Source organism: Hemibagrus wyckioides, linkage group LG27, assembly GCF_019097595.1.
Source record: "Hemibagrus wyckioides isolate EC202008001 linkage group LG27, SWU_Hwy_1.0, whole genome shotgun sequence".
NCBI lineage: Eukaryota > Metazoa > Chordata > Actinopteri > Siluriformes > Bagridae > Hemibagrus > Hemibagrus wyckioides.
The window spans coordinates 16,747,486-16,772,058 of NC_080736.1; the positions used below are offsets into that span (position 1 = coordinate 16,747,486).

Consider the following 24,573-nt stretch of genomic DNA (forward strand, 5'->3'; position numbering starts at 1 on the left):
CGCCTAGAGTTAATCCCCAGAAAGCCACTTTAATTTGTGTGTGTGTCCATGTGTATAAAAACCCTGGTATGACAGTTGACAGTCACCGAGCTACGGTGAAAAAGCTTCCAGATCATCTCCCCACACTGAAGTATCATGGAGTCCAGAGAGTCGCTCTCCATTCTAGCTCTGCTTCTTGGCTTCTCGCAAGCTCTGTATCTTGACCAACCTGAACATGTGGACATCACGTCAAGGATTCTCACCATCAACAACGGTCTGATATCTCCCTGATCTCAACCTAGCTACACCAGCATTATTACTGCTACATATTCTACAAATATGGGCCTAGAACCTGTCTTATTCTAAGATTAGGATTTTTGTAACTATTTCTTTGTTGCACCAGTGACAGAAATTCTAAGACACCACCATTAGTACTGTTTATTGGTTCTGCTGTCTTTATCCCTTTTTGTTTCTCTGGATGAAGGATCCAGGGAACTGTTGTTGGAGGGAGACATACTCTTGCCAAGAGGTAGGAATGCTCTGGTCTGCAGCGACAGCAGCTGCTTTTGGAAGAAGTCCTCAAATGGCCTAGTGGAGGTTCCTTACACATTGAGCAGTGTTTTCTGTAAGTGAAAGACTTCCTTATTCACATTGTCCACTTATGACACATCTCTTTTTATTTTTCTTTATTGTGTTGACCGTTTCCTTCACAGCTTTCTCTGACAGGACTGTAATTGCCAATGCCATGGCCTCCTTCCACAACAAAACCTGCATTCGTTTTGTTCCCAAGACAAATCAAACTGACTACCTCAGCATTGAGAGCCAAGATGGGTGAGAACCACTGAACCAATTCCTGTACCTGTAAATGGAATTTGGTGTTCTTTATTTCTCATTAGATGCACAGTGCCATATGTTGATGTGGTCAATCTCCTCTCTTTTCTCTCAGATGCTTCTCTGATGTGGGCAGATCAGGTGGTGCTCAGGTGGTTTCTCTCAGCAGGTCTGGTTGCGTTTACTATGGCATCATTGAGCATGAGCTGATCCATGCACTTGGTTTCCACCACGAGCATACTAGGAGTGATCGTGACAAGTACGTCAAAATCAACTGGGCAAACATCGACCCAACCACACAGTCTAATTTCAAGCTGAAGAACACCAACAACCTCAACACACCGTACGACTACTCCTCTGTGATGCACTACGGAAGAACAGCTTTCTCCATCAACGGGCTGGACACCATCACTCCCATTCCTGATCCTTCAGTGAAGATTGGACAGAGAAAGGAACTGTCCGCCATCGACATCCTGAGGATCAACACCCTCTACAAGTGCTGAAATTGTTTGGAGATTTTGACTTGATTTAACTTTGCTCTAACATTGTGTAACTGTTAAAGGAAGCAGTGATGACTTCACTTGCTGTGCTAACAAAAATGGAATCATACAATAAAATGGCTACATACATCGTTCTTTTAGTGTGTACTTTAATAACTTACAGTGGTACCTCGGTGTTCGACCTTAATTTGTTCCAAAAGTCTGGTCGAATACCGATTTGGTCGAAAACTGAATTATTTTTCCCCATAGGAAATAATGTAAAACGAATTAATATGTTTCAACTCAATGGTTGATTTCACAACTTTCCTCTTGGCAACAGTAATGCCTAATTTACCCTTTTTCGGAGACATGGCTACTGAAATTATACCACAAAAGATAGCGTGGATGATGCTTTCAGAACAGATGACCCACATAAACTGCTTCATTGTCTATGCCAGGGTACGCCGCATAGAATGCGTGTGCGGCATGGGCATCGCTAGGCCATTTTTATGGGGCCTTTAACATTTCTACTCAGCCCTCCTAAAAATTCTGTGATTCTGCATAGACTGTACACAAATTCATGATCTCCTCAGTCCCCTTTAAATTTCATATGAAAACGGTGGCAGACTTCTGCTACTCCTTGTCTTTCAGTGCATTCATCAATCTGCACACCGCGGTGTCAGACTGAAGAACAGAGGATCAGAGGGCAAGTGTGTGTGTGTGTGTGTGTGTGTGTGTGAGAGAGAGATCAGGAAGACTCGTATTTGGCTTGTTCAGTACTCAAGTGTTATACACATCTATGCAATACAGTGGAATACTGTAATAAGTTTACCATCCTACCCTGTTAGTCAAATGTTTATTTTATTTAATTAATTTATTTTTTACTATTATACCCTCGTTGGGGGCCGAGCCCCCCTTAAATGAAAATTCGTTATTCGATATTTGTTGCAATCCTGTATGAAACAAGAACCGGGGAAAGAACTCAGTGGGGAAAAATATCAGGTTGTATATCTATACTGATACAGACTGGGTAATAACAAAAGGATACCACATTGTTTAATGGAAATGAAAATTATCAACCTACTGAGGGCTGAATTCAAACATACTCTGAAAATCAAAGTGAAAAAATGATGCAGCAGGCTAGTCCATTTTGCTGAAATTTCATTACAGCAACTCAAAATGCTACTCAGTAAGATTGTGCTCTTAAGATTGTGCAGGGAGGCACAGCAAACCTTCTGGCAATGGTACATATTGATGTGCCATCCTGGACGAGTTGGACTGCAACCTCTGTGGGGTCCAGTAGTGATGTGACGTTTGACACAGAGGCTTCGAAGCTTGTATCAAAAAACGAAATGTCTCACAGTGAAGCACTGCGCCGGAGCTTGATTCATTTTCCCATAACCACATGATCTGTTACGTCCAAAGCTTCGTTTCACACGCAACTACGTGACTGCTTCACATTCTGGTTCAAGTCATACATTCTGAGTCAAACATTTTGAGAAAAGAGGCCATTGTGAAGAAGTCAGGAGAAGTAATAAATAAAAAAAGGAAATACACTTAGCCCCAGTACTGTTGAACAAGTTCTGTACCTTAATAAAAAATCTTTAATGTCTTCCATTCCACAATTAATAAAAGATTCCCCAGTTTACAAGCAAGTACCTTCATTGCCCAGTTCACAAGCACTTCAACTGACCATACCACAATAAACCTTGATTTTGATTTATTTTGATTATTTTATTATTTATAATATATATATATATATATATATATATATATATATATATATATATAATATTATATATATTATATATATGCCTACACAAGCCTTGCCTCCGAAGTCATAGGTCCATAGTTAATATGATAAAACTGTCTGTGAATAAGGATGCAAGTGTTGATAAAATAAGATTCATATGAATTGCTACAGTACAAGTTAATTCATCCCATTTATCAGTTCTTTCATTAATTCATTCATAGATTCATTTATTCATATAGTGTGTAGGTACATCAACACTGACACATGAAACAATAATCATTTTAGAGCACAAAGTGATTGATTTATTACATGTAAAAAATCAGAAATGCTTCCCAACGGCAGCTATTAAACGTTTTAACCACAAGATGTCACTACTGTGCACTGTGTTAAAAAGCTTCGAGTACTGAACCATTTTATGATACAGTTGAGGGGAAAGCCCCGGTGCTTCACAAAGCTTCATTTCACTGTCACTAGGGTCCGGGTAGTACCTCATGCTACTAGGAGTGACACTGACCCTAGCCACATGCAAAACTAGTGAAAAACAATCAAAAAAGATGAGTAGGGAAAAAATGTCAATGGCTGCCACCTGTAAAAAACCATTCCTGTTTTGGGGGTCATCTCATTCTTGCCCATCTAGTGCACCTGTTGTTAATATCATTAACACCAAAGCAGCTGAAACTGATTAACAACCCCCTCTGCTTCTTAACTGACCAGATCAATATCCCAGGAGTTTAATTGATGTGATGCTATACTCTGATTAAATTGTGTTCCTTTAATTTTTTTGAGCAGTGTGTAAGAATCTAGGTGTTTTTCCATAACTTTGGAGTCACAATAATCAGACCTGAATCCAGAAGCTAGGCACTCAACCTCAAATCCTCAAAGTACCATTAACTTGTTGAGGAAATAAAGCCATCATCACATGTGAACCACAAACACATGCAGCCCCAGTTAACGATCAAACAGGTGTCAGGATGGTTGGACATTTCCCTGCCAGAACACTAGGGGGCTTTCCAGCAGTGTGTGTTCTGTGTCATGAGGTTTGTTTTGTTTTGCATTTTCACGTGTTTGTCCTGCCCAATCTTTAGTCCGTATCTCTGCACATCTCTTCCTAATGTGTCTGACCACCTTCTACAGAGGGACCTTTGAGAGCATCCTGAGTCACTGCATCACTGCCTGGTTTGGGAATTGCACCGTCTCGGATCACAAGACCCTGCAGCAGATAATGAGGACAGCTGAAAAGATCATCGGAGTCTCTCTTCCCTCTATTATCGACGCTGCATCTGTAAAGCAAATAGCATTGTGGATGACCCCACACACCCCGCACACACACTCTTCACCCTTCTGCCATCCAGAAAGAAGTACCAAAGCATTCTGACCCGCACAACCAGACTGTTGAACAGCTTCTTCCCTCAGGCAATCAGGTATCTCAACAGAGAACTAAACTTCATTGCACCCACTGTCAACACTGTTTTTTGCACAAGAGTCGGCATTATGTGTCTTATTTGTCTGCACTGTCTTCTCTTGTCATCCTGTGCACTCATGCTGTATGTTTAGTTTGCACCTTGTAGTAATAGTTAAGCTCTATGTTTGTCTGTGTCACCTGTACTTTGTTTTTGTTCTGTGTAGCACCTCTGGTCCAGGAGGAACGTTGTTTCACTTCACTGTGTACTACATAAGCTATATATGGTTGAAGTGACAACAAAGCTTCTTTGACTTTGACTTTTGACTTTGAAACCACCTGAGCACCACCTGATCTGTCCACATCAGAGTAGCATCTGAGAGAAAAAAGAGAGAAAAATCGACCATGTCACTTACGATAAACTAAGGACACATACAGAATTCAAATTCCATTTTCAGGAACAGGGATTGGTTCAGAGGTTCTCACCCATGTTTGCTCTCAATGCTAATGTACTGTTTCTGTACCTTGAAGTACATTTGCCACAAGAGTACCCTGTGAGGTACAGGAAATGGTCCTTAGGGTGACAACTGTGGACCTTTGTTTTACATTAAAGGTACAAAATCAATTCTTACAACAAAGCGTACGTAATTGTACTTATAACAAGCTTAAGGTACAGACAAATTATGCAAATCATAGATCACAAAATCTTAATTAAAATAAAAAGTGTGTATAGTGAAATTAAAAAAGGTACAATGGTAAATTTCCACCCATTTCTTGGCCAGGATGACCTATATAAGTTTCATTAATAACTTGGCTGGGATTTTAGCTAGTCTTCATTACATTGTTTTTTTTTTCAGATTATAAACAGAGATTAAAAATATCATATCAATATAGGATCATGATATGGTCTATTCAAATTCCAAGATTATAGCCCTTTTCACACACTGGTAAAGTACCCGGTAAATTAAAATAAAATACTGGTAAACTGGCTCTGGCAATCTTATGTGAACAGCACATTTACCAGCATTATAATATAATATAATATAATATAATATAATATAATATAATATAATATAATACATTCTACATTATATAGATCAGTGCTCTCACGTCATTATTTTGAAAGAAATAGCATAGCAACCGCAGCTTTTAAAGGTAGCTGCAATGACCAATCGGTCATTTGCTCTTCTATTTAGAAGGCGGGACTTATTCTACCGTTGCGTTGCACTTTCTTCCATGCGAGTCGAAGTGTTTGAAATGAGAGAAAATGTCGATTAATTGTCCATCTTTGTCGAGTTTGACCACAGATGAACTTATTAAAAATATAATTGAAGCTGGCATACAGATTAATGAAGAAGAAGCAAGAAAATTCAGGGGTAAGTAACCCAGACTTTTACCTTTCTCTTCATACTAATACTATATAGCGCCATGGACAACAACCTCCTTATTGATTTACATAACACTATACACATGCTGTATCTGCATCACACAATTGTCACCCAAATGAGGATGGGTTCCCTCTTGAGTCTGGTTCCTCTCAAGGTTTCTTCCTCTTACCATCTAAGGGAGTTTTTCCTTGCCACAGTCGCCTCAGTCACCTCAGGCTTGCTCACCTGGGATAACATCTAGGACTGTCTGTCTGTCTGTCTGTTTGTTTGTTTGTTGTTTTCTTATATTGTTTCTCATGTAAAGCTGCTTTGAGACAATGCTCTTTGTTAAAAGCGCTATACAAATAAAATTGAATTGAATTAATACTGTTAGCTAACTATTTATAACATAATTATAACATAATTACTGTACTGTACTGTATTTTACTATATTGTAAATTAGCTAATGACACTAAGCACCTTATGGCTTGTTACTAATTGTGTTAGACCTAGTTGTTTTAGAGTTATTTTGTTCATTTACTCAAGTAAAATGCTTAATGAAAATTTTTAAGGCACTTAGCACTCTAGAGCCCCTGCAGACTTGGGCAGGGCAACCCGTTTTTTCCCGAGCCGCGTAATCTGCTGCAGATTTACCTCAGGGAACAAGGGAGTCCTGAAATCTCAAAAACTACTTAAATTAAAAAAAACATTTTTCAAATTAGCAACAAAATCTGACATGACCTGTCCCATACATGTTGTTTAAAGGCAGGGTAGCAGGTTTTGTTAAAAATCTTTGTCATACGCTGATCGGTCTGCGGCAGCACCGATCTCTTGCTTCCAAAGCTAGTTTGCTATTGTTAGCCTTTCCGAAATTGCCTACCCTACCTTTAAGGGCGCGTCTCAGTATGCTGTTTCTATCAACCAGAGCATTAGTGGCAGCTTCAGTGAGGTCAATGTTGCACTTTCTTCCATTAATAAGTAAGTTAATATAAGCACACCGTCTTTGATTTAAACTGCCACACGATTCTCGTCATCTACACATCTTGGGCGCATGGAAGTCTCTGTGTGTTACAGTTATTCGTCTATATCTGGGTTGTAATTTTGCCTGTGTGTTCAGAAAATTAAGTGGATGGATAAACAGTGGATTGTGGACTCACTCAAGCCATGGTTGCTTTCCTGTTTGATGGTTCCTTCAAAAAGCAACTAAAATTTCAACAGTTTGTACACCAATACCAGGAGAATGAGACCATTGTTGTATTAGAGCCAGTACCAGTTGAACTCGCTAAGTCTAAGGAAGAACTCCAGCCTCATCCTTTAACTGATCCAAGGTAAGGACAATATTATAAGGGTATTTTGGTAAACAACATAAAAATTAATACATTTTAACATTATTCTGAGAGTATTGTTTGCTCATTTGTGTATATGGTTGTATTTTTTTCTGAATTTAATTTAAAAAATTGTTATTAATGCATGCAATGCATTAATTAATGAATTAATGAATGCAATAGGATCCACCCACAACTGGTTAATGATGTATTTATGTTGTATTGCAGTGGTGAAGCAGCTCAGAGGGAGCCATCGCCCAAGTATTAACTTCACAAACTCACTTCCGGTTTATTTGGGTATTTATACAGCATGCTCCCTCTGTTCAACGCGAAGTATCGTATCTGTGTGTTACATACCAAGACTTGCTGTCCTTGCCTTCTGTCGAGATTTCTACATGTATGACCCTTGCCTGTTCCATAGTGACTATGAGTTTCGGTTTTGTGTTCCGTTTCGGGGTTCCTAGTCTTTGCTTTCTGTTGTTGACCTTTTTTGCTTTGCCTTCTCGACTACGGTTATTGCCTGCTTTGTTTAAATAAAGATCTGTGTATGGATTCAGACACTCCTGCCTCCGACGAGTCCTTACAGAATACTTCGCCGAATATGAGTCCAGCGGATCTCCAAGCGGCGTTGTGGCGACGGGTAGTTCTCCTCCATGCTTACCAGGCGGAACTGGATTCTTTGAAAGCCGCCAACCAACAACTCCAGCAACAATCACAGAGCCAAGCAGCCGCCACAGCACCAGTGTTTCGTGAAGAGCTCAACCGGGATCTGAAAGCAGAAATGGCGTGCCGACACACAAACATGATGCTGTCACAGTATATCTCCACGTTGGATAACCTACGCTGCCAGCATCGACCTCAAGCCTCCACTTCACGCTCCACTCCTTGCTGTATGATGGATGCCCACTACCCCAGGGAAGACACCTCTGAACCCATGCAACTGGGACGGACTTGTGATTCTGAGGAGGAGCTCCAACTCTGCTACTACTGTGGGAAACCAGGTCAAAGAGTCTTTCACTGTCCAGAGAAACCTACCCCATCACAGGTAGAAACTGTTAAGCTGTTTTCTAAGGTTTCACTTCCTGCTTTCCTACTAGATGCTGACTCTCGCTTCTCTATAACAGCGCTAATTGACTCTGGGTCAGCGGTCAACCTCATTGACAGCAACCTGGTGCACGAGCTACACCTACCCACCATTCTGTGCACCCCACCATTGAAAGTGACCGCCATTAATGATCAGCCCAGTGGGGAGGGCCTCCTTACTCACCAAACAATGCTCATGGAATTACAGATCAGATTATTCCACGTGAAAGACTTACTTTCTTTGTCATCTCTTCTCCATCCAACCCTGTCATCCTAGGCCTCCCCTGGCTACAGCTTCATGACCCTTGTATTTCCTGGAAAGTGGGAGACATACTAAAATGGTCCACCTACTCTGTAAAGAACTGTTTTCATGATTACACTCAATGCCCATGTTTGTCAATCTCCATTGTAAGCCCTGAGTCTTCCAACCTGATAACACTCTCAAGGGAATACCAAGATCTAGGGGAGGTTTTCAGTAAAGAAAAGGCCACTAAGCTACCTCCACACAGACCCTGGGACTGCACCATAGAACTCCTCCCCAACGCCATGCCACCTAAGAGCTGAGTTTACCCTCTCTCTCTCCCGGAGAAAAAAGCCATGGAGGACTACATAGAGGAGGCTCTCACAGCAGGATATATCCGGCCCTCAACCTCTCCTGCAGCAGCGGGGTTCTTCTTCATGGAGAAAAAAGATGGGGGGCCTTCGGCCATGCATTGATTACCGGGGCCTGAACTCAGTCATTGTGCCATACCCTTAGCCTCTTTCCTTAGTTCCAGTAGCTCTCGAACAGTTACAAGGGGCCAAAGTGTTCACCAAGCTTGACCTGCGCAGTGCCTTTAACTTGATCAGGATTAGGGAGGGGGATGAGTGGAAAACGGCGTTTCACACTACTCACGGACATTACGAGTACTTGGTCATGCCCTATGGACTTACTAACGCCCCGGCAGTGTTCCAGTCCCTTATAAACAAGGTTTTCAGAGACATGCTACACTGATATGTCATTGCTTACATAGATGACATCTTAATCTACTCCACCAACCTTGAACAACATATTACCCTTGTTTGTGTAGTCCTCCGCCGCCTTGCTGAGCACAATCTTTTTGTGAAGTTGGAGAAATGCACCGAATTCCACCGATCCTCCATGATGTTTCTAGGGTATGTGATTTCACAGAATTGAGTGGAGATGGATCAATCTAAGGTGTCTGCCATCACATCCTGGCCAGAGCCCACCAATATCAGGGGACTGCAGCGATTCATGGGGTTTGTGAACTTCTACTGCCGATTCATCTGCAACTACAGCACCATAGCCAGCCCATTGACTTCACTGTTAAAGGGTAAACTACAGAAGCTGAGATGGACTGACCAAGCCAGAGCAGCTTTTCAGAGACTAAAACAAAGCTTTTCCTCGGCTCCCATACTCTGTCACCCCAACCCGGAGTTACCATTCACAGTGGAGGTGGATGGAGCAGTACTTTCCCAATGCCAACCCGACTCCGGCAAGCTGCACCCATGCACCTTCTTCTCTAGAAAACTTACACCGGCAGAGATTAATTACGATGTGGGGAACCGGGAGCTACTCGCCATGAAAGCCACTCTGGAGGAATGGAGACACTGGTTGGAAGGGGCCAATCAACCGTTCCTGACCCTTACTGATCATCGTAACCTCACATATCTCCGTGAGGCTAAACACCTCAATCCACGCCAAACCCAGTGGGCTCTGTTCTCCCGTTTCAAGTTCTCTGCCTCTTATCGCCCTGGTTCCAAGAACGGGAAAGCGGATGCTCTCTCCAGAATTCACAAAATCGTTGAACCACCTGCATGCCCTGAATCCATCCTAGGATCCTAGACTAGGATCCATCCATCCTAGTCTTTCCTAGTAGCCCCAATATGCTGGGACATTCTGGAGGAGATTGAATGGGTCCACTCTTCTGAAGCTCCTCCCGCAAATTGTCCACCCGCCAAATTGTATGTACCCACAGTGTTTCACCAGAGAGTAATCCAGTGGGCCCACGAGAGCCCCAGTATGGGACACCTCGGCATCCATCACACCACCCAGCTGCTGCGTGAAAGGTTCTGGAGGCCGTCTCTCAATAGAGATGTAGAGGAGTTCGTCCGAACATGTCCAGTGTGTGCCCAATCCCGAACAAACCACCATCTACCTGAAGGCCTGTTAGAACCACTGCCCATCCCATGGCCACCCAGGTCTCACCTATCCATAGACTTTCTCACAGATCTCCCAGAATCTCAAGGGTTCACTGCAGTCATGGTGGTAATCGATCGGTTTTCAAAGGCAAACTGACCCACATCTACCCACGTCTATGGAGACCGCCGATTAGGAGACAGAAGATCCAGGTCAACCGCCGGTGACGCCCACACCCGGACTACCAGGTGGGCCAAAGTGTGTGGCTCTCCACACAGAACCTGAGACTAAAATTGCCCTGCTGTAAGCTCAGCCCCAAATTCATAGGTCCATTTAAGATTGTTCGCCAGGTCAACCCTGTCTCTTACCATCTAGAGCTGCCTGTTTTCTATCGCATATCACCCACGTTTCATGTCTCTCTACTCAAGACCTGTCATGAGCCCCAGACCCCTGGCCCCGCTTCCCATGAATCACCTCCTCCCTTGGACATTGACGGTTCCCTCGCCTATCCGGTTCGCGCTATCCTCAACTCATGTCGTCGTGGAAACCGCCTTCAGTACTTGGTGGACTGGGAGGGGTATGGCCCAGAGGAATGCGGCAGACATTCTAGACCCAACACTCATGGAGCAGTTTCACCAAAACTTCCCCAGCAGACCCACTCCTCGCCCACGGGGATGTCCTCATTGTCGAACACCAGGAGGTGTTCCTAGAGGGGGGGTTCTGTCACAGTGCAAGCAGAGCCAGAACACCAGAGGGAGCCATCGTCCGAGTATTAACTTTATGAACTTACTTCTGGTTTATTTGGGTATTTATACAGCATGCTCCCTCTGTTCAATGTGAAGTATCGTATCTGTGTGTTACATACCAAGCCTTGCTGTTATTCTGTCGAGACTTCTACCTGTATGACCCTTGCCTGTTCCATAGTGACTACGAGTTTCGGTTTTGTGTTTCAGTTTTGGTTCCTAGTCTTTGCTTTCCGGTTTTGACCTTTTTTGCCTTGCCTTCTCGACTACGATTATTGCCTGCTGTGTTTAAATAAAGATCTGTATATGGATTCAGACACTCCTGCCTCCAACAAGTCCTTACACCAAGTAAGACGTGATGCCAAGGAACCGTGTCACACAGTGCCAAAAGTACTCAACAAAATAATCAGAATGCTGTATGAAATGATGGCAGAAAACACCCTGTAAGTATAACAATTATTACCATATCTGCTACTACAACTGCACTACTATTAATTCACAATCTATGAAGACCATTAGACAAAACCAAGAGATTGAGTTGGAGTTTGTTTCTGCCTTTGTGCTAGGTATTCAACTAATGCAGAGTATATTCAAGTTGCCAAGGCACTGATTGTGAAATACCCTTTCCTGAGAGATAAGGAAGGATAAGAAGGCTATGTAAGTTGCATTGTTTTTAAACTATTGATTTATCTCTAGTTACATTAATTGCACAAGATATTATTACTTAAATTTTACTTGATGGAAAATGCCAAATAGTCAAATGTGTGTTTTTTACTAGCACACCTGGCACATGTCCCTAAAGCGTAAATTTAAAGCAGAACGTGCCCCACTTGTCAGCTACAGTGAAGTCAGAAAGCTGAAAGAGATGTTTGGCCATGCAAAGCGGCCCCGAGTTACCAGTGCATCAGCAAGTTTGTGTCGAAAGCCAGCTAAAATAACATATGAAAGACCATTGCTATATGCATAATTTATTTTTGCCCTGTTAATCACTTTTACACTTTCACTTAGTGCAGGACAATGTAAGTCAGGTACTACAGACATTTAAATCTTTTTTCAGTAGCTGAACATTAGGTCTCATTGTTTATGCAGTTCAGGTTTTTCCATTTTTTGTAAAATGAGTGAGTAGACGTTTCTCATATCTGTCTCTGTCATTACCTATCACAGTCTAAGCATTATCTGTTTCTGTTCTGATGAAGGAAACTTGTTGGGGAGAATTCAACGTCTATTGAGGCCCATGTGAACGTGCTACAAAGTATCGGAAGACATTTCCAGACATCTCGACTGTTAAAGACCGCATGGCACGAACATTCACCTGGAAACATCGAGAGATCATAGAAGGAATGTCTGTGGAGGATGTACTCAAAAAATATCCATACTTAAGAACACCTGCTGCAGTAAGTATAGTGGGAAAAAACCCCTGAATGTTACAGGGAAATAATGTTATAATTTTGGAAATTGTGAAATTGATTACACCAATTGCTGTCACTGAAAAAACACTTTTTCTAAAAAAAAAAAAAATATATATATATATATATGGTAACACTTTACAATAAGGTTACATCGGTTAATGTTAGTTTTAACTAACATAAACAATACATTACAGTATTTACATTTACATTTTACATATTTACATTTATGTTAATGTTACTTGCAGTGCAAACATTATTAACATCTTTAACATGTGAATTCTGGCAAATGACCATGGCATAAGCAGGATAATCCACGGCTAGCTGTACATTAAACGATTTAAATGCACTGCGCATCGGGTGATTGTTTGCGTGTCATGCATTCAAATCATTTAATGCACAGTTAGCTGTGGATTATCACTTACTTGAAATTAAAAATATATATATATTTGAAGATTATTTATTTGAAAAAAAAAATCTTTTTGTTTTCTTTTATGTAGCGGGACCCTGCTACACCCTTTCTAACCATACAACTGCTGGACGATGACTGGAAAATGGCAATCATTGGAAGAGGGCTCAGTGTGGTGAAAGTAGATGGTATAGAAGTGTGCCAGTGCACCAGCCTTGATGAAGCCTTCTTAACAGCCTTCTCTATGTATTTTGCTTTCAACATTGCATATCCACCACACCTGAAAAACACATTGACTTTTCTTCAGAGGCGCATTGTTGACATTGTGGAAGAGGAAGACAAGCCGCTGCCAGTAACTTTACTCCAGATGATTAACCTTTTTTATTAGATCCTCATGCCTCAAATGTTCCATTGCCCAAAGTGCAAGTTTGATTTTATACATGTATATAAGAATTATATATGAAATTTGATTTTATAAAGAATATCCAGTATATTAGTTAAAGTGAGTTGCTAAAGTTCTGTATTTTACTCCTAGAAGTGGTAATTGTTTTTACAAACACTTGTTTACACTGCCTAAGCGTTTTTCACAGTAAACTGACTAATTACTGTTATTCAGCATGATGCTTCTAGTTTTGTTAAGGAATTGAAACATTCTACATGTTAAATGAATTTCGTTAATGTTGGGTGCAGAACATCCAGTATATGAGTTTTGAGAATGCTCTGTCATTTTATACTCAGAATTCCATGTTTATGATTAAATTGTGAAATATGCACTGCCTCTGTGATTTGTATTTAAAACTGGTTAATAAATGCTAAGAAAAACTAATGCTTCTAAAGGAAATTAATAACACCATGCAAGTGCACTTTTTATTATGGTTTTTAGAAACCAGTTCAGCAGCACATCAGTGAAATGCTATGGAAAAATATCAGGATGTATTTTTAAATTAAACAGGACATAAAGGTACAATTTCTATCACTAGGGGTGCATAAATGTTCTTTTAGAGGTACAAACAAGAAGGTATGAAACTGTACCAGTGTTCAGAGGTACATTGGTGTACCCTGCTGGGGTTTGATTTGTCCTGCGAACGAAACGAATGCATGTTTTGTTGTGAAAGGAGGCCAAATCAACTGGGTAAACATCAACCCAACCATGCAGTCTAATTTCAAGCTGAAGAACACCAAGAACCTCCAAGGAATCGTCCGCCATCAACATCCTGAAGATCAACACACACTGCACCTGCTGGGCCTCACAATGTGTTACATCAGATTTCTAATTATGTATTAAAAATTATGTATATTTGTGATTGCAAATAAGAAACAACATGAACAAAGGACAAATAAGTGTTTTGATATTTCAGTAGACTCGCAATCTCAAATAATTGTTACAGGTCATTGATTTAATTTTGATTTTATATCTGTATTTAGTCCTTCATATTTCTGTTTGTCAGACTATATGACAGAAAGTTATTGTGTTTGATCACTCTTTCAGAGCTGCATATTGCCTGAACTGGATTTATTAAATATCTGGCTATGGTTTAGTGTATCAAAGACAGGCACGAGCTGAACCATGCACTTACACATCTATACATGTGCACATGCGGCAGGATACTATTTTTTCCCCCTGCATGCCACTCTATACATTTTATCATATATAACTCATATATAACTTTTTTCTATTCGCAATACTGCATGCATTTTTCCATGCATAAAAACCTGCATTGGATGAAACTGCGCTACTGAAATTCATGTAGGATAATTCTACATGAATTTCAGTAGCGCAGTTTCATCCAATACTGAAAGCTTTATGCATGACGCCTTCTTCCATGATGTTATATAATATAAAGTTATATAATGCCAAAGCAGGCGGAGCTTTGAGGTGAAAGTAGGCGTGTTTTCGCTGTGAGAACTCCCTGTTGCTTTCAGTCCGTCCCAAGTTCAGCTCAGATCTCCAACATGGCTGCTGAGAAGGATAGCGGACTTGTGAGTCTCTACGTTAACGGGAAAAAGGTCATTAAAACTTTTTGAAACTTCTCTCTCTGTCTCTCGAGCTCAGACGCGCGTGCAAGAGCTGCAAGTCGCGAGGCGCATGATGACCGACACCACCCCGCGATCAGCTGCCGGGGTTTAAATAAATATTCTCGTTATGTTTACAAGATAAAAACAAAGTGTAAATTATTGTGCATTATTATTATTTTTTTTATTTCTGCATTGTGACAGGTGACGGTGCGAGATGCGGATCCAGAGACCATGCTGCTCTCCTTCCTCCGGGAGAAACGTAGGATCCTGCTTTATTTCTCTTCTTTATATTTAGCACGCGCTCTGTAGATGGGTCATTAATGAGTGCACAATGTACTGGCTCCTGTCCATCAATCTAACAAGGAGCACCACTCAGCAGGTTTAGGTGTAATGCCATCAAGCCCAAAACACAGAACAGCATGACATGAGGATTCAAGACTGCGCTCTATTTACTTTATAGCTTGTCTATAATTATATTATTATAAAGTTTTATATTCTACATCTGGAACCAGGTAGATGGGGATGTGGTAGCGTAGTGGTTAAGGCTTTGAACTAATGATTGGAAGGTTGTGAGTTAAAATCCTGAGTCCACCAAGCTGCCAATGCTGGGCCCCTGAGCAAGGCCCTTAACTCTCATTTGTATAAACTTAGATAAAATGGAAGTTGCTCTGGATAAAGGTGTCTGCTAAATGCCGGAAATGTAAGTGTATAGCTTCATTTTGCATTTATTACTGCTAATACGTTTTGAATTTTGTTCCACTTATTCCTCCTGGTTCCTGTATAAAAGTAACAATATTTTATGCAACGATATATATTCACGTGCAGAAGCACATACTCAGACAAAACCTTTAATACATACACAGATCAGGCATAACATTATGACCCTGCCTAATATTGTGTTGGACCTCCTTTTGCTGCCCTGACCCGTCCTGCACTGTGTATTGTGACCCCTTTCTATAAGAACCAGCATTAACTTCTTCAGCAGTTTGAACAGAAGCTCGTCTGTTGGATCGGATCACACGGTCCAGCCTTCTCTCCCCACGTGCATCAATGAGCCTTGACCGCCCATGACCCTGTCCCCGGTTCAGCACTGTTCCTTCCTTGGACCACTTTTGATAGATACTGACCACTGCAGACCGGGAACACCCCACAAGAGCTGGAGTTTTGGAGATGCTCTGATCCAGTGGTCTAGACATCACAGTTTGGTCCTTCATCAAACTCAAAGCTCAAATCCTTACACTTGTCCATTTTTCCTGCTTCTAACATCAACTTTGAGGAAAAAATGTTCACCTGCTGCCTAATATATCCCACCCACTAACAGGTGCCATGATGAGGAGATACTCAGTCTTATTCACTTCACCGGCTTCACCTCATGGCTGATCGTTGTATACTATATGACCAAATGTTTGTGCACCATGATCTTCACATTTGTGTTGAATGTCTGATTTCAGATTCATTCCTCGGTGCTTGCTGTTATAATAAGCTTCTCTCTTCTAGGGAGGTTTATCATTCAGGTTCAGCAGTAGCTGTGTGTAAGCTGAGAATAAATCAGACAGTGAATATGAATGACTCTGTAAAATATCTTCTACACCCAGACGGTGAGTTCAGTGCCTTTGGCCTCAGACTGGATCTCCTGTACAGAGAAATTTAATTCTGATAAAAGTAAAGGTTTAATGGTTTTCTCGGCTTTGTCAGCACTGGAGTCGACACTGTGAGGTAATGAAGCTGAATTTGTGTGAAGAGGAATTAAACATTAAACAGTGTGGTTATGTCTGGAAGAAAAGATGACCGGACAATGCTGGACTCTCAGTGTTGCATCTTTCTGTTGCACTTGACCGCATTTCTGATTTCTGACACAATCAAGGAGAAGAAAGTTATAAGGTCTCGCTTTTCTTAGGAAGAGAATGAACAGTAAAATAGACTGTGATCATTTATACGAACTGATGATCCGATGAAAGTGGATTAAATATACACTGTGTGTGTGTGTGTGTGTGTGTGTGTGTGCAGTGCATCTAACAGGCACTAAGTATGGCTGTGGAGGTGGGGGGTGTGGGGCCTGCACTGTCATGATGTCCACATATGACACTCAGGCCAAGAGCATCCAGTATCCTTCTGTCTGTCCACCTGTCTGTCCTCCTGTCTGTCCACGTGTCTGTCTACCTGTCTCTCCTCCTGTCTCTCCAGATGTCTGTTCTCCTGTCTGTCCACCTTTCCATCTTCCTGTCTGTCCACATGTCTGTCCTCCTGTCTCCACTTGTCTGTCCTCCTGTCTGTCCACCTTTCCATCTTCCTGTCTGTCCTCCTGTCTCCACTTATCTGTCCACCTGTCTGTCCTCCTGTCTCTCCACCTGTCTCTCCACCTGCCTGTCCGCTTTTTTATTTACATGTAATAATTAATCCTGAAAATGTTTTACTGATGATGATGAGGATGATGATGGTGATGAAGCGATTAATAAAGTCTAGTTTCCTTCACTGCTGAGTCATTTCACTGTTAACGCCTGTCTGATGCCTTTATGCCAAACACACGGAGCGGCAGTGACCACAGTGGAGGGCATCGGGAACAGCAAGAGCAAACTCCACCCTGTACAGGTAACACACACACACACACAACTGGCACAAAACAATACAGATCTTAGAACAGAGAACTTTATTGTCCATGCAGCACAACTAGAATACAACATTTCAATATGATGTGTGTGTGTGTGTGTGTGTGTGTGTGTGTGTGTGTGTGTGTTTTCAGGAGCGTATAGTGAAGGCAAATGGTTCTCAGTGTGGGTTTTGTACTCCAGGGATGGTGATGTCTATGTACACACTTCTGAGAAACCGACCACAACCCAGCATGGAGAACATCACCGAGGCACTGGGGGGTAACAAACACACACACACACACACACACACACACACACACACACACACACACACATGCTGATTTCTAGTGTTGGGTGTTGGTGTAGTGGTGATCTTTTTGGATTGATGAGATACTTTAGAGGATTAATCTTTACACTGCCTGGTGATGTTTAATGGTTTTTTCCAGGTAATTTATGCAGATGCACAGGATATCGTCCCATCCTGGATGGATATCGGACCTTCTGTGAGGTGAGTGACCAAACATCTGGAACAGACAGTGTGGAGATTAACAGTCGTGTTGGGAAACAAAATATTTGTGTGTGTGTGTGTGTGTGTATGTTTGTAAGGATTCTTACTTCAGACAAATGTAGGAGTTCTCCAGACAGACAGAGAGCCAGACAGACAGACAGACAGAGAAAATTGGGTGTAAATAATTTATACAGTATTAATAAACATTACACAAAAATGACTTCTGTACTGACTCTACTGTACTGACTCTACTGTACTGATTCTACTGACTCCACTGTACTGATTCTACTGACTCTAATGTACTGACTGTACTGTACTGATTCTACTGTACTGACTCTACTGTACTGATTCTACTGACTCTACTGATTCTACTGATTCTACTGTACTGATTCTACTTACTACTTTTCTGAATCTACTGTACTGACTCTACTGTACTGACTTTACTGTACTGATTCTACTGTACTAACTCTACTGTACTGACTTTACTGTACTGATTCTACTGTACTAACTCTACTGTACTGACTTTACTGTACTGATTCTACTGACTCTACTGATTCTACTGTACTAACTCTACTGTACTGATTCTACTGACTGTACTGTACTGATTCTACTGATTCTACTGTACTGACTCTACTGTACTGATTCTACTGACTCTACTGATTCTACTGATTCTACTGTACTGACTCTACTGTACTGATTCTACTGACTCTACTGATTCTACTGACTCTACTGATTCTACTTACTACTTTTCTGAATCTACTGTACTGACTCTACTGTACTGACTTTACTGCACTGATTCTACTTACTACTTTTCTGAATCTACTGTACTGACTTTACTGCACTGATTCTACTGTACTAACTCTACTGTACTGATTCTACTTACTACTTTTCTGAATCTACTGTACTGACTCTACTGTACTGACTTTACTGTACTGACTTTACTGCACTGATTCTACTGTACTAACTCTACTGTACTGACTTTACTGTACTGATTCTACTGATTCTACAGTACTGATTCTACTTACTACTTTTCTGAATCTACTGTACTGACTCTACTGTACTGACTTTACTGTACTGATTCTACTGTACTAACTCTACTGTACTGACTTTACTGTACTGATTCTACTGTACTAACTCTACTGTACTGACTTTACTGTACTGATTCTACTGACTCTACTGATTCTACTGTACTAACTCTACTGTACTGATTCTACTGACTGTACTGTACTGATTCTACTGATTCTACTGTACTGACTCTACTGTACTGATTCTACTGACTCTACTGATTCTACTGATTCTACTGTACTGACTCTACTGTACTGATTCTACTGACTCTACTGATTCTACTGACTCTACTGATTCTACTTACTACTTTTCTGAATCTACTGTACTGACTCTACTGTACTGACTTTACTGCACTGATTCTACTTACTACTTTTCTGAATCTACTGTACTGACTTTACTGCACTGATTCTACTGTACTAACTCTACTGTACTGATTCTACTTACTACTTTTCTGAATCTACTGTACTGACTCTACTGTACTGACTTTACTGTACTGACTTTACTGCACTGATTCTACTGTACTAACTCTACTGTACTGACTTTACTGTACTGATTCTACTGATTCTACAGTACTGATTCTACTTACTACTTTTCTGAATCTACTGTACTGACTCTACTGTACTGACTCTACTGTACTGACTTTACTGCACTGATTCTACTGTACTAACTCTACTGTACTGACTCTACTGTACTGACTTTACTGTACTGACTTTACTGCACTGATTCTACTGTACTAACTCTACTGTACTGACTTTACTGTACTGATTCTACTGATTCTACAGTACTGATTCTACTTACTGATTCTACTGACTCTACTGATTCTACTGATTCTACTGTACTGACTCTACTGTACTGATTCTACTGACTCTACTGATTCTACTGACTCTACTGATTCTACTTACTACTTTTCTGAATCTACTGTACTGACTCTACTGTACTGACTTTACTGCACTGATTCTACTTACTACTTTTCTGAATCTACTGTACTGACTTTACTGCACTGATTCTACTGTACTAACTCTACTGTACTGATTCTACTTACTACTTTTCTGAATCTACTGTACTGACTCTACTGTACTGACTTTACTGCACTGATTCTACTGTACTAACTCTACTGTACTGACTCTACTGTACTGACTTTACTGATTCTACTGACTCTAATGTACTGACTGTACTGTACTGATTCTACTGCACTGACTCTACTGTACTGATTCTACTGACTCTACTGATTCTACTGTACTGATTCTACTTACTACTTTTCTGAATCTACTGTACTGACTCTACTGTACTGACTTTACTGTACTGACTCTACTGTACTGACTTTACTGTACTGATTCTACTGCACTCACTCTACTGTACTGATTCTACTGACTCTACTGTACTTATTCTACTGTACTGATTCTAGTGACTCTACTGTACTGACTCTACTGTAGTGATTTTACTGACTCTATTTTACTGATTCTACTGTACTGATTCTACTGACTTTACTGTACTGATTCTACTGACTTTACTGTACTGACCCTACTGTACTGATTCTACTGACTTTACTGTACTGATTCTACTGACTTTACTGTACTGACCCTACTGTACTGATTCTACTGTATTGATTCAACTTTACTGATTCTACTGTACTCACTCTACTGTACTGATTCTGCTGACTCTGCTGAACTGATTCCTTTGTACTGACTCTACTGTACTGACTCTCCTGCCTAAGCACTGTATGGATGGTGTGGTTATGTAATCATAACTGGACTGTGCTGGTGTAAGGTTCAAGCTCCAGTCCACTGTACTGTTATTCATTAACCTGTTTAAGCCGGTGGGTTAAAGCGAGGTTGGTGTCAGTCCTGTGATCAATGATTGTCTGACTAAAAAAAAAAGACTGTCTGACTATCTGCCAAAAAGTTAAAAAAGTTTAATCCACGTCTCATGATGGAGCTTTGTAACTGTGACTCTACAAAAATCTGTGGGTTTGGACTGAAATCTATAGCAGGAGGAGTTAACATTACTGTACCAGAAGCACACAAACTTTTCGACTTTAATATCTTGTTTAGTTTAATATTTCCTGTAATAAGGTTAGAATAATGAAGCAGTACTGAATTTTTGTGATTGCTTCTGTAGAGTGAAGGCTGCTGTCAGGCGAAAGGCTCGTCCTGCTGTTCCTCGAACACTAAAGCATCTCCTGAAAAAGTGAGAATCTTTTATAAAAAATAAACGGTTTTAGCTCAACGTCAAGATGAGCAGCTAGAATTCATTAAAAAGCTGTAAAGTGTTTATTTATTTTACTGAGCAGAGAACAGATTTACACTATGATACTGAAATGTATTTAATAATAACATCGGTATTAATAATGCGTGTTCACAGCCAGAGCTGTTCGGTAAAGCGGAATTTCTTCCTCTGGACCCCACGCAGGACCTGATCTTCCCTCCGGAGCTCATAGTGAGAAACACATTCAAGCTTTTTCAAAATATATAAACATGTACACCTCTTCGTGGTCACTTTTTGGACTGTGTAGTTATATAATAACATGGTAATGATAAAGTGGTCAGTATTTCGATGATAAACGTTAGATGTACCTGATTAATGAAACAGATTTGTTTGTATAGAGAATGGCAGAGAGTCAGGATCAAACCACTCGGACGTTTCGGGGGGAGAGGATGACCTGGATCTCCCCCGTGACTCTCAGTGAGCTGCTCCAGCTGAAGTTTGACTGGCCACAAGCCCCCATTGTGATGGGAAACACCAACATAGGTGAGGATTTAGAAATAATAGTAATATTAATAATAATAATAATAATCAGTGACCAGGAAAAATATTATATAAATATAAATAAAAATATAATTTGGTTGATTGGTTGTTTTGATGAAGTGTTTGACATTTGTGGTTTATTTTTTGCATTCTCCACAGGGTTGGACATCAAGTTTAAAGGTGTCGTCCATCCCATAATAATCTCAGCCACGCGTGTGAAGGAGCTGTTTGAAGTTACGCACAAACCTGAAGGTGTGTGTGTGTGTGTGTGTTTGTTAAGTTGCTGATGTAGCTGAAGATTACAAATAACCTGTGAATATTTCATGGTGTGTGTGTGTGTGTGTGTTACAGGTGTACACATTGGTGCTGGCTGCAGTTTGTCCACAGTGCGAAATGTGTTGCAGAAGTGTGTGTGTTCTCTCCCAGCAGAACACACACAGACGTACACAGCACTGCTGGAGCAACTGAGACACGTGGGAGGAGAACAGATCCGCAATGTCGCTGTGAGACACACACACACACACACACACACACATACAAATACACACACATACACACATTTGGATAACAGTGGTGTGTGTATGTCTCTGTGTGTGTATGTCTCTGTGTGTGTGTGTCTCTGTGTGTGTATGTCTCTGTGTGTGTGTGTCTGTGTGTGTGTATGTCTCTGTGTGTGTGTGTCTGTGTGTGTGTAGACGCTGGGGGGGAACATTGCCAGCGCTTTCCCAAACTCTGATCTGAATCCTGTTCTGGCTGCCGGAAGAAGCTCAGTGCTGCTGCTGTCTCATGGTTATTACATCACTCATTACATCACTCAGAAAGACTGAGAGAGAGAGAGAGGGATAGACAGCCTGATAGGCAGACAGACAGATCAGTTAACAGACAGATGGATGTGTGAATCGACAGACAGACAGTCCAACTGATAAGCAGCTAGATAGATCGACAGACAGGTAGATATTTAGTCAGAGAGACAGACAGACTGAGAAACTAGTAGACAGACAGCAAGATAGATAGACAGGTAGACATACTGATATGCTGGTGTTCAGCGATGTGTGTGTGTGTGTTTTCAGATGGAAGGCGTGAGGTTCCTCTGGATAAGGAGTTCTTTGTGGGATTTGGGAAGACGCTTCTCAGACCAGAAGAGATTGTGTTGTCTGTTTTTATTCCGGTTTCCAGAAAGGTGATGTTTATGTCCAGCACGACTCCCCCTGCTGGTATCATCTACACCTGCACTCTGTATATGCTCTATACATTAGCATTAGCAGCATAGCTCTCATTGCTTGGTAAAAAGTCAGAAATCTTCTGTAATCCACAGATTCTCTTGGCTTAGGTTTGAGTTATTATTTATTTCACTTATTTCACTTCCTGCTTTAGTGATGTAACTTCCTTCCAGTTCACTGTACCAGGTGATAACGGTGATATCTCACAGTGTTAGTGTAACACTCACTAAACTGTAGTGTGTTTATTAGGTTCAGGTTGATTCCAGATGCTAGCCTTCACATCTGTCTCTGTGTTGATGGTGTCAGGGTGAGGTGGTGTGTTCGTACCGTAACGCTCCCCGTAAAGACAACGCTCTGGCCACAGTGAGCGCCGGCATGCGGGTGTGGTTTAATCACGGCTCAGACGTGGTGAGAGACATGAGTGTGTATTACGGAGGAGTTTCAGCACACACACTCGGTGCAGAGAACACCACGTGCCACGTCATCGGCAGGTAAACACACACTCTGTAATAATGACATCATTAATAATCGTATGTCTAGAGAAGGAAGTCGCGCGGTCCAATTATCATTAATCCTCTTTACTCCTTATATCTTGTTGTCTGTTTATTTTCACACAGGTCATGGACCGAAGCGACGTTAAGTGATGCGTACACGGCACTGCTTGATGATGTCACAATCGGGGCGTCAGCTCCGGGGGGGAAGGTGGTGTTCCGCAGATCTCTGACCCTCAGCATGTTCTTCAGATTTTACCTGCATGTCCTGCAGCACCTCAGAGAACAAGTACGACTTCACAGACTCATATAGACTGCTGATTAGCATAACTCCGCCCACCAAGATAACATACAGTTATTAAATGCTGCATACAGTGTGTGTGTGTGTAATGATATTTATTTTAAAATAAATAACAAATCTTATTATTACACCCTTATATAAATCATTGTGTGTGTGTGTGTGTGTGATTTGGAAGAATGTGATTCAAGGTGAAATTCCAAAACATGAGCTGAGCGCAGTGGAGCCGCTGCCCAACTTCATTCAGCCCGGATACCAGGAGTTCCAGGTGTGTGTGTGTGTGTGTGTGTGTATGTGTGTGTGTGAGGGAGAGATAACTATAGTACAGTAAGCACAATATTATGTAAGGACACATAAATGAGAATATCATTTTACATGTGCGTGTTTATGCTTACATTTATGCGTGTGTGTGTATGTGTGTGTGTGTGTGTGTGTAGGCTGTGTCAGATGGGGACTGTGTGGGCCAGGCATTGCCTCACCACTCTTCCGTCTCACACGCTACAGGAGAGGCCGTGTACTGCGATGACATTCCACGTACACCCGGAGAACTCTTCCTCTCTGTCGTCACCAGCACCAGAGCACACGCCAAGATCACGTAAAACACACACGCCAAGATTACGTAAAACACACACACACGCCAAGATCACGTAAAACACACACACACCAAGATCACGTAAAACACACACACACGCCAAGATCACGTAAAACACACACACACGCCAAGATCA

The 24,573-nt window shown here is 41.3% G+C and overlaps 2 protein-coding genes and 1 long non-coding RNA gene across 4 annotated transcripts in view; all 3 read left to right on the forward strand.

The window, feature by feature from the left end:
• Positions 1–135: 135 nt before the first annotated feature.
• On the forward strand, positions 136–1,313 carry LOC131347709 (hatching enzyme 1.2-like). The gene is made up of 4 exons (XM_058382056.1): positions 136–253; positions 464–604; positions 693–810; positions 926–1,313. The coding sequence occupies exons 1-4, from the start codon at positions 136–138 to the stop codon at positions 1,311–1,313; spliced, it is 765 nt and encodes a 254-aa protein (XP_058238039.1).
• Positions 1,314–5,648: 4,335 nt separating this feature from the next.
• On the forward strand, positions 5,649–13,685 carry LOC131347445 (uncharacterized). Its single transcript, XR_009203766.1, has 6 exons — positions 5,649–5,817; positions 6,926–7,136; positions 7,362–11,542; positions 11,666–11,756; positions 12,296–12,493; positions 13,006–13,685. It is a non-coding gene; the product is annotated as an uncharacterized LOC131347445 (long non-coding RNA).
• A 1,137-nt stretch (positions 13,686–14,822) lies between these two features.
• The window catches only part of LOC131347547 (eIF5-mimic protein 2-A), a 45,421-nt gene continuing 35,670 nt past the window's right edge, over positions 14,823–24,573 (forward strand). For both annotated transcript variants that reach the window (XM_058381662.1, XM_058381663.1), the window contains exons 1-17: positions 14,823–14,921; positions 15,132–15,189; positions 16,938–17,034; positions 17,411–17,519; positions 17,671–17,797; positions 17,965–18,026; positions 21,210–21,278; positions 21,453–21,527; positions 21,695–21,839; positions 21,996–22,088; positions 22,188–22,339; positions 22,532–22,625; positions 22,907–23,016; positions 23,363–23,547; positions 23,674–23,836; positions 24,024–24,113; positions 24,283–24,440. In XM_058381662.1, the coding sequence (XP_058237645.1) occupies positions 14,868–14,921; positions 15,132–15,189; positions 16,938–17,034; positions 17,411–17,519; positions 17,671–17,797; positions 17,965–18,026; positions 21,210–21,278; positions 21,453–21,527; positions 21,695–21,839; positions 21,996–22,088; positions 22,188–22,339; positions 22,532–22,625; positions 22,907–23,016; positions 23,363–23,547; positions 23,674–23,836; positions 24,024–24,113; positions 24,283–24,440 (1,841 nt within the window). In that variant the 5' untranslated portion in view covers positions 14,823–14,867. The remainder of the gene's footprint in view (positions 14,922–15,131; positions 15,190–16,937; positions 17,035–17,410; positions 17,520–17,670; positions 17,798–17,964; positions 18,027–21,209; positions 21,279–21,452; positions 21,528–21,694; positions 21,840–21,995; positions 22,089–22,187; positions 22,340–22,531; positions 22,626–22,906; positions 23,017–23,362; positions 23,548–23,673; positions 23,837–24,023; positions 24,114–24,282; positions 24,441–24,573) is intronic.

What these genes read in the sequence shown, in the direction of transcription:
- LOC131347709 (XM_058382056.1), top strand. Translation starts at nt 136, where the DNA reads ATGGAGTCCAGAGAGTCGCTCTCCATTCTAGCTCTGCTTCTTGGCTTC. An exon ending in GATTCTCACCATCAACAACG is followed by an intron (nt 254 to 463) that starts GTCTGATATCTC and finishes CTCTGGATGAAG; the next exon opens with GATCCAGGGAACTGTTGTTG. An exon ending in AGCATTGAGAGCCAAGATGG is followed by an intron (nt 811 to 925) that starts GTGAGAACCACT and finishes CTTTTCTCTCAG; the next exon opens with ATGCTTCTCTGATGTGGGCA.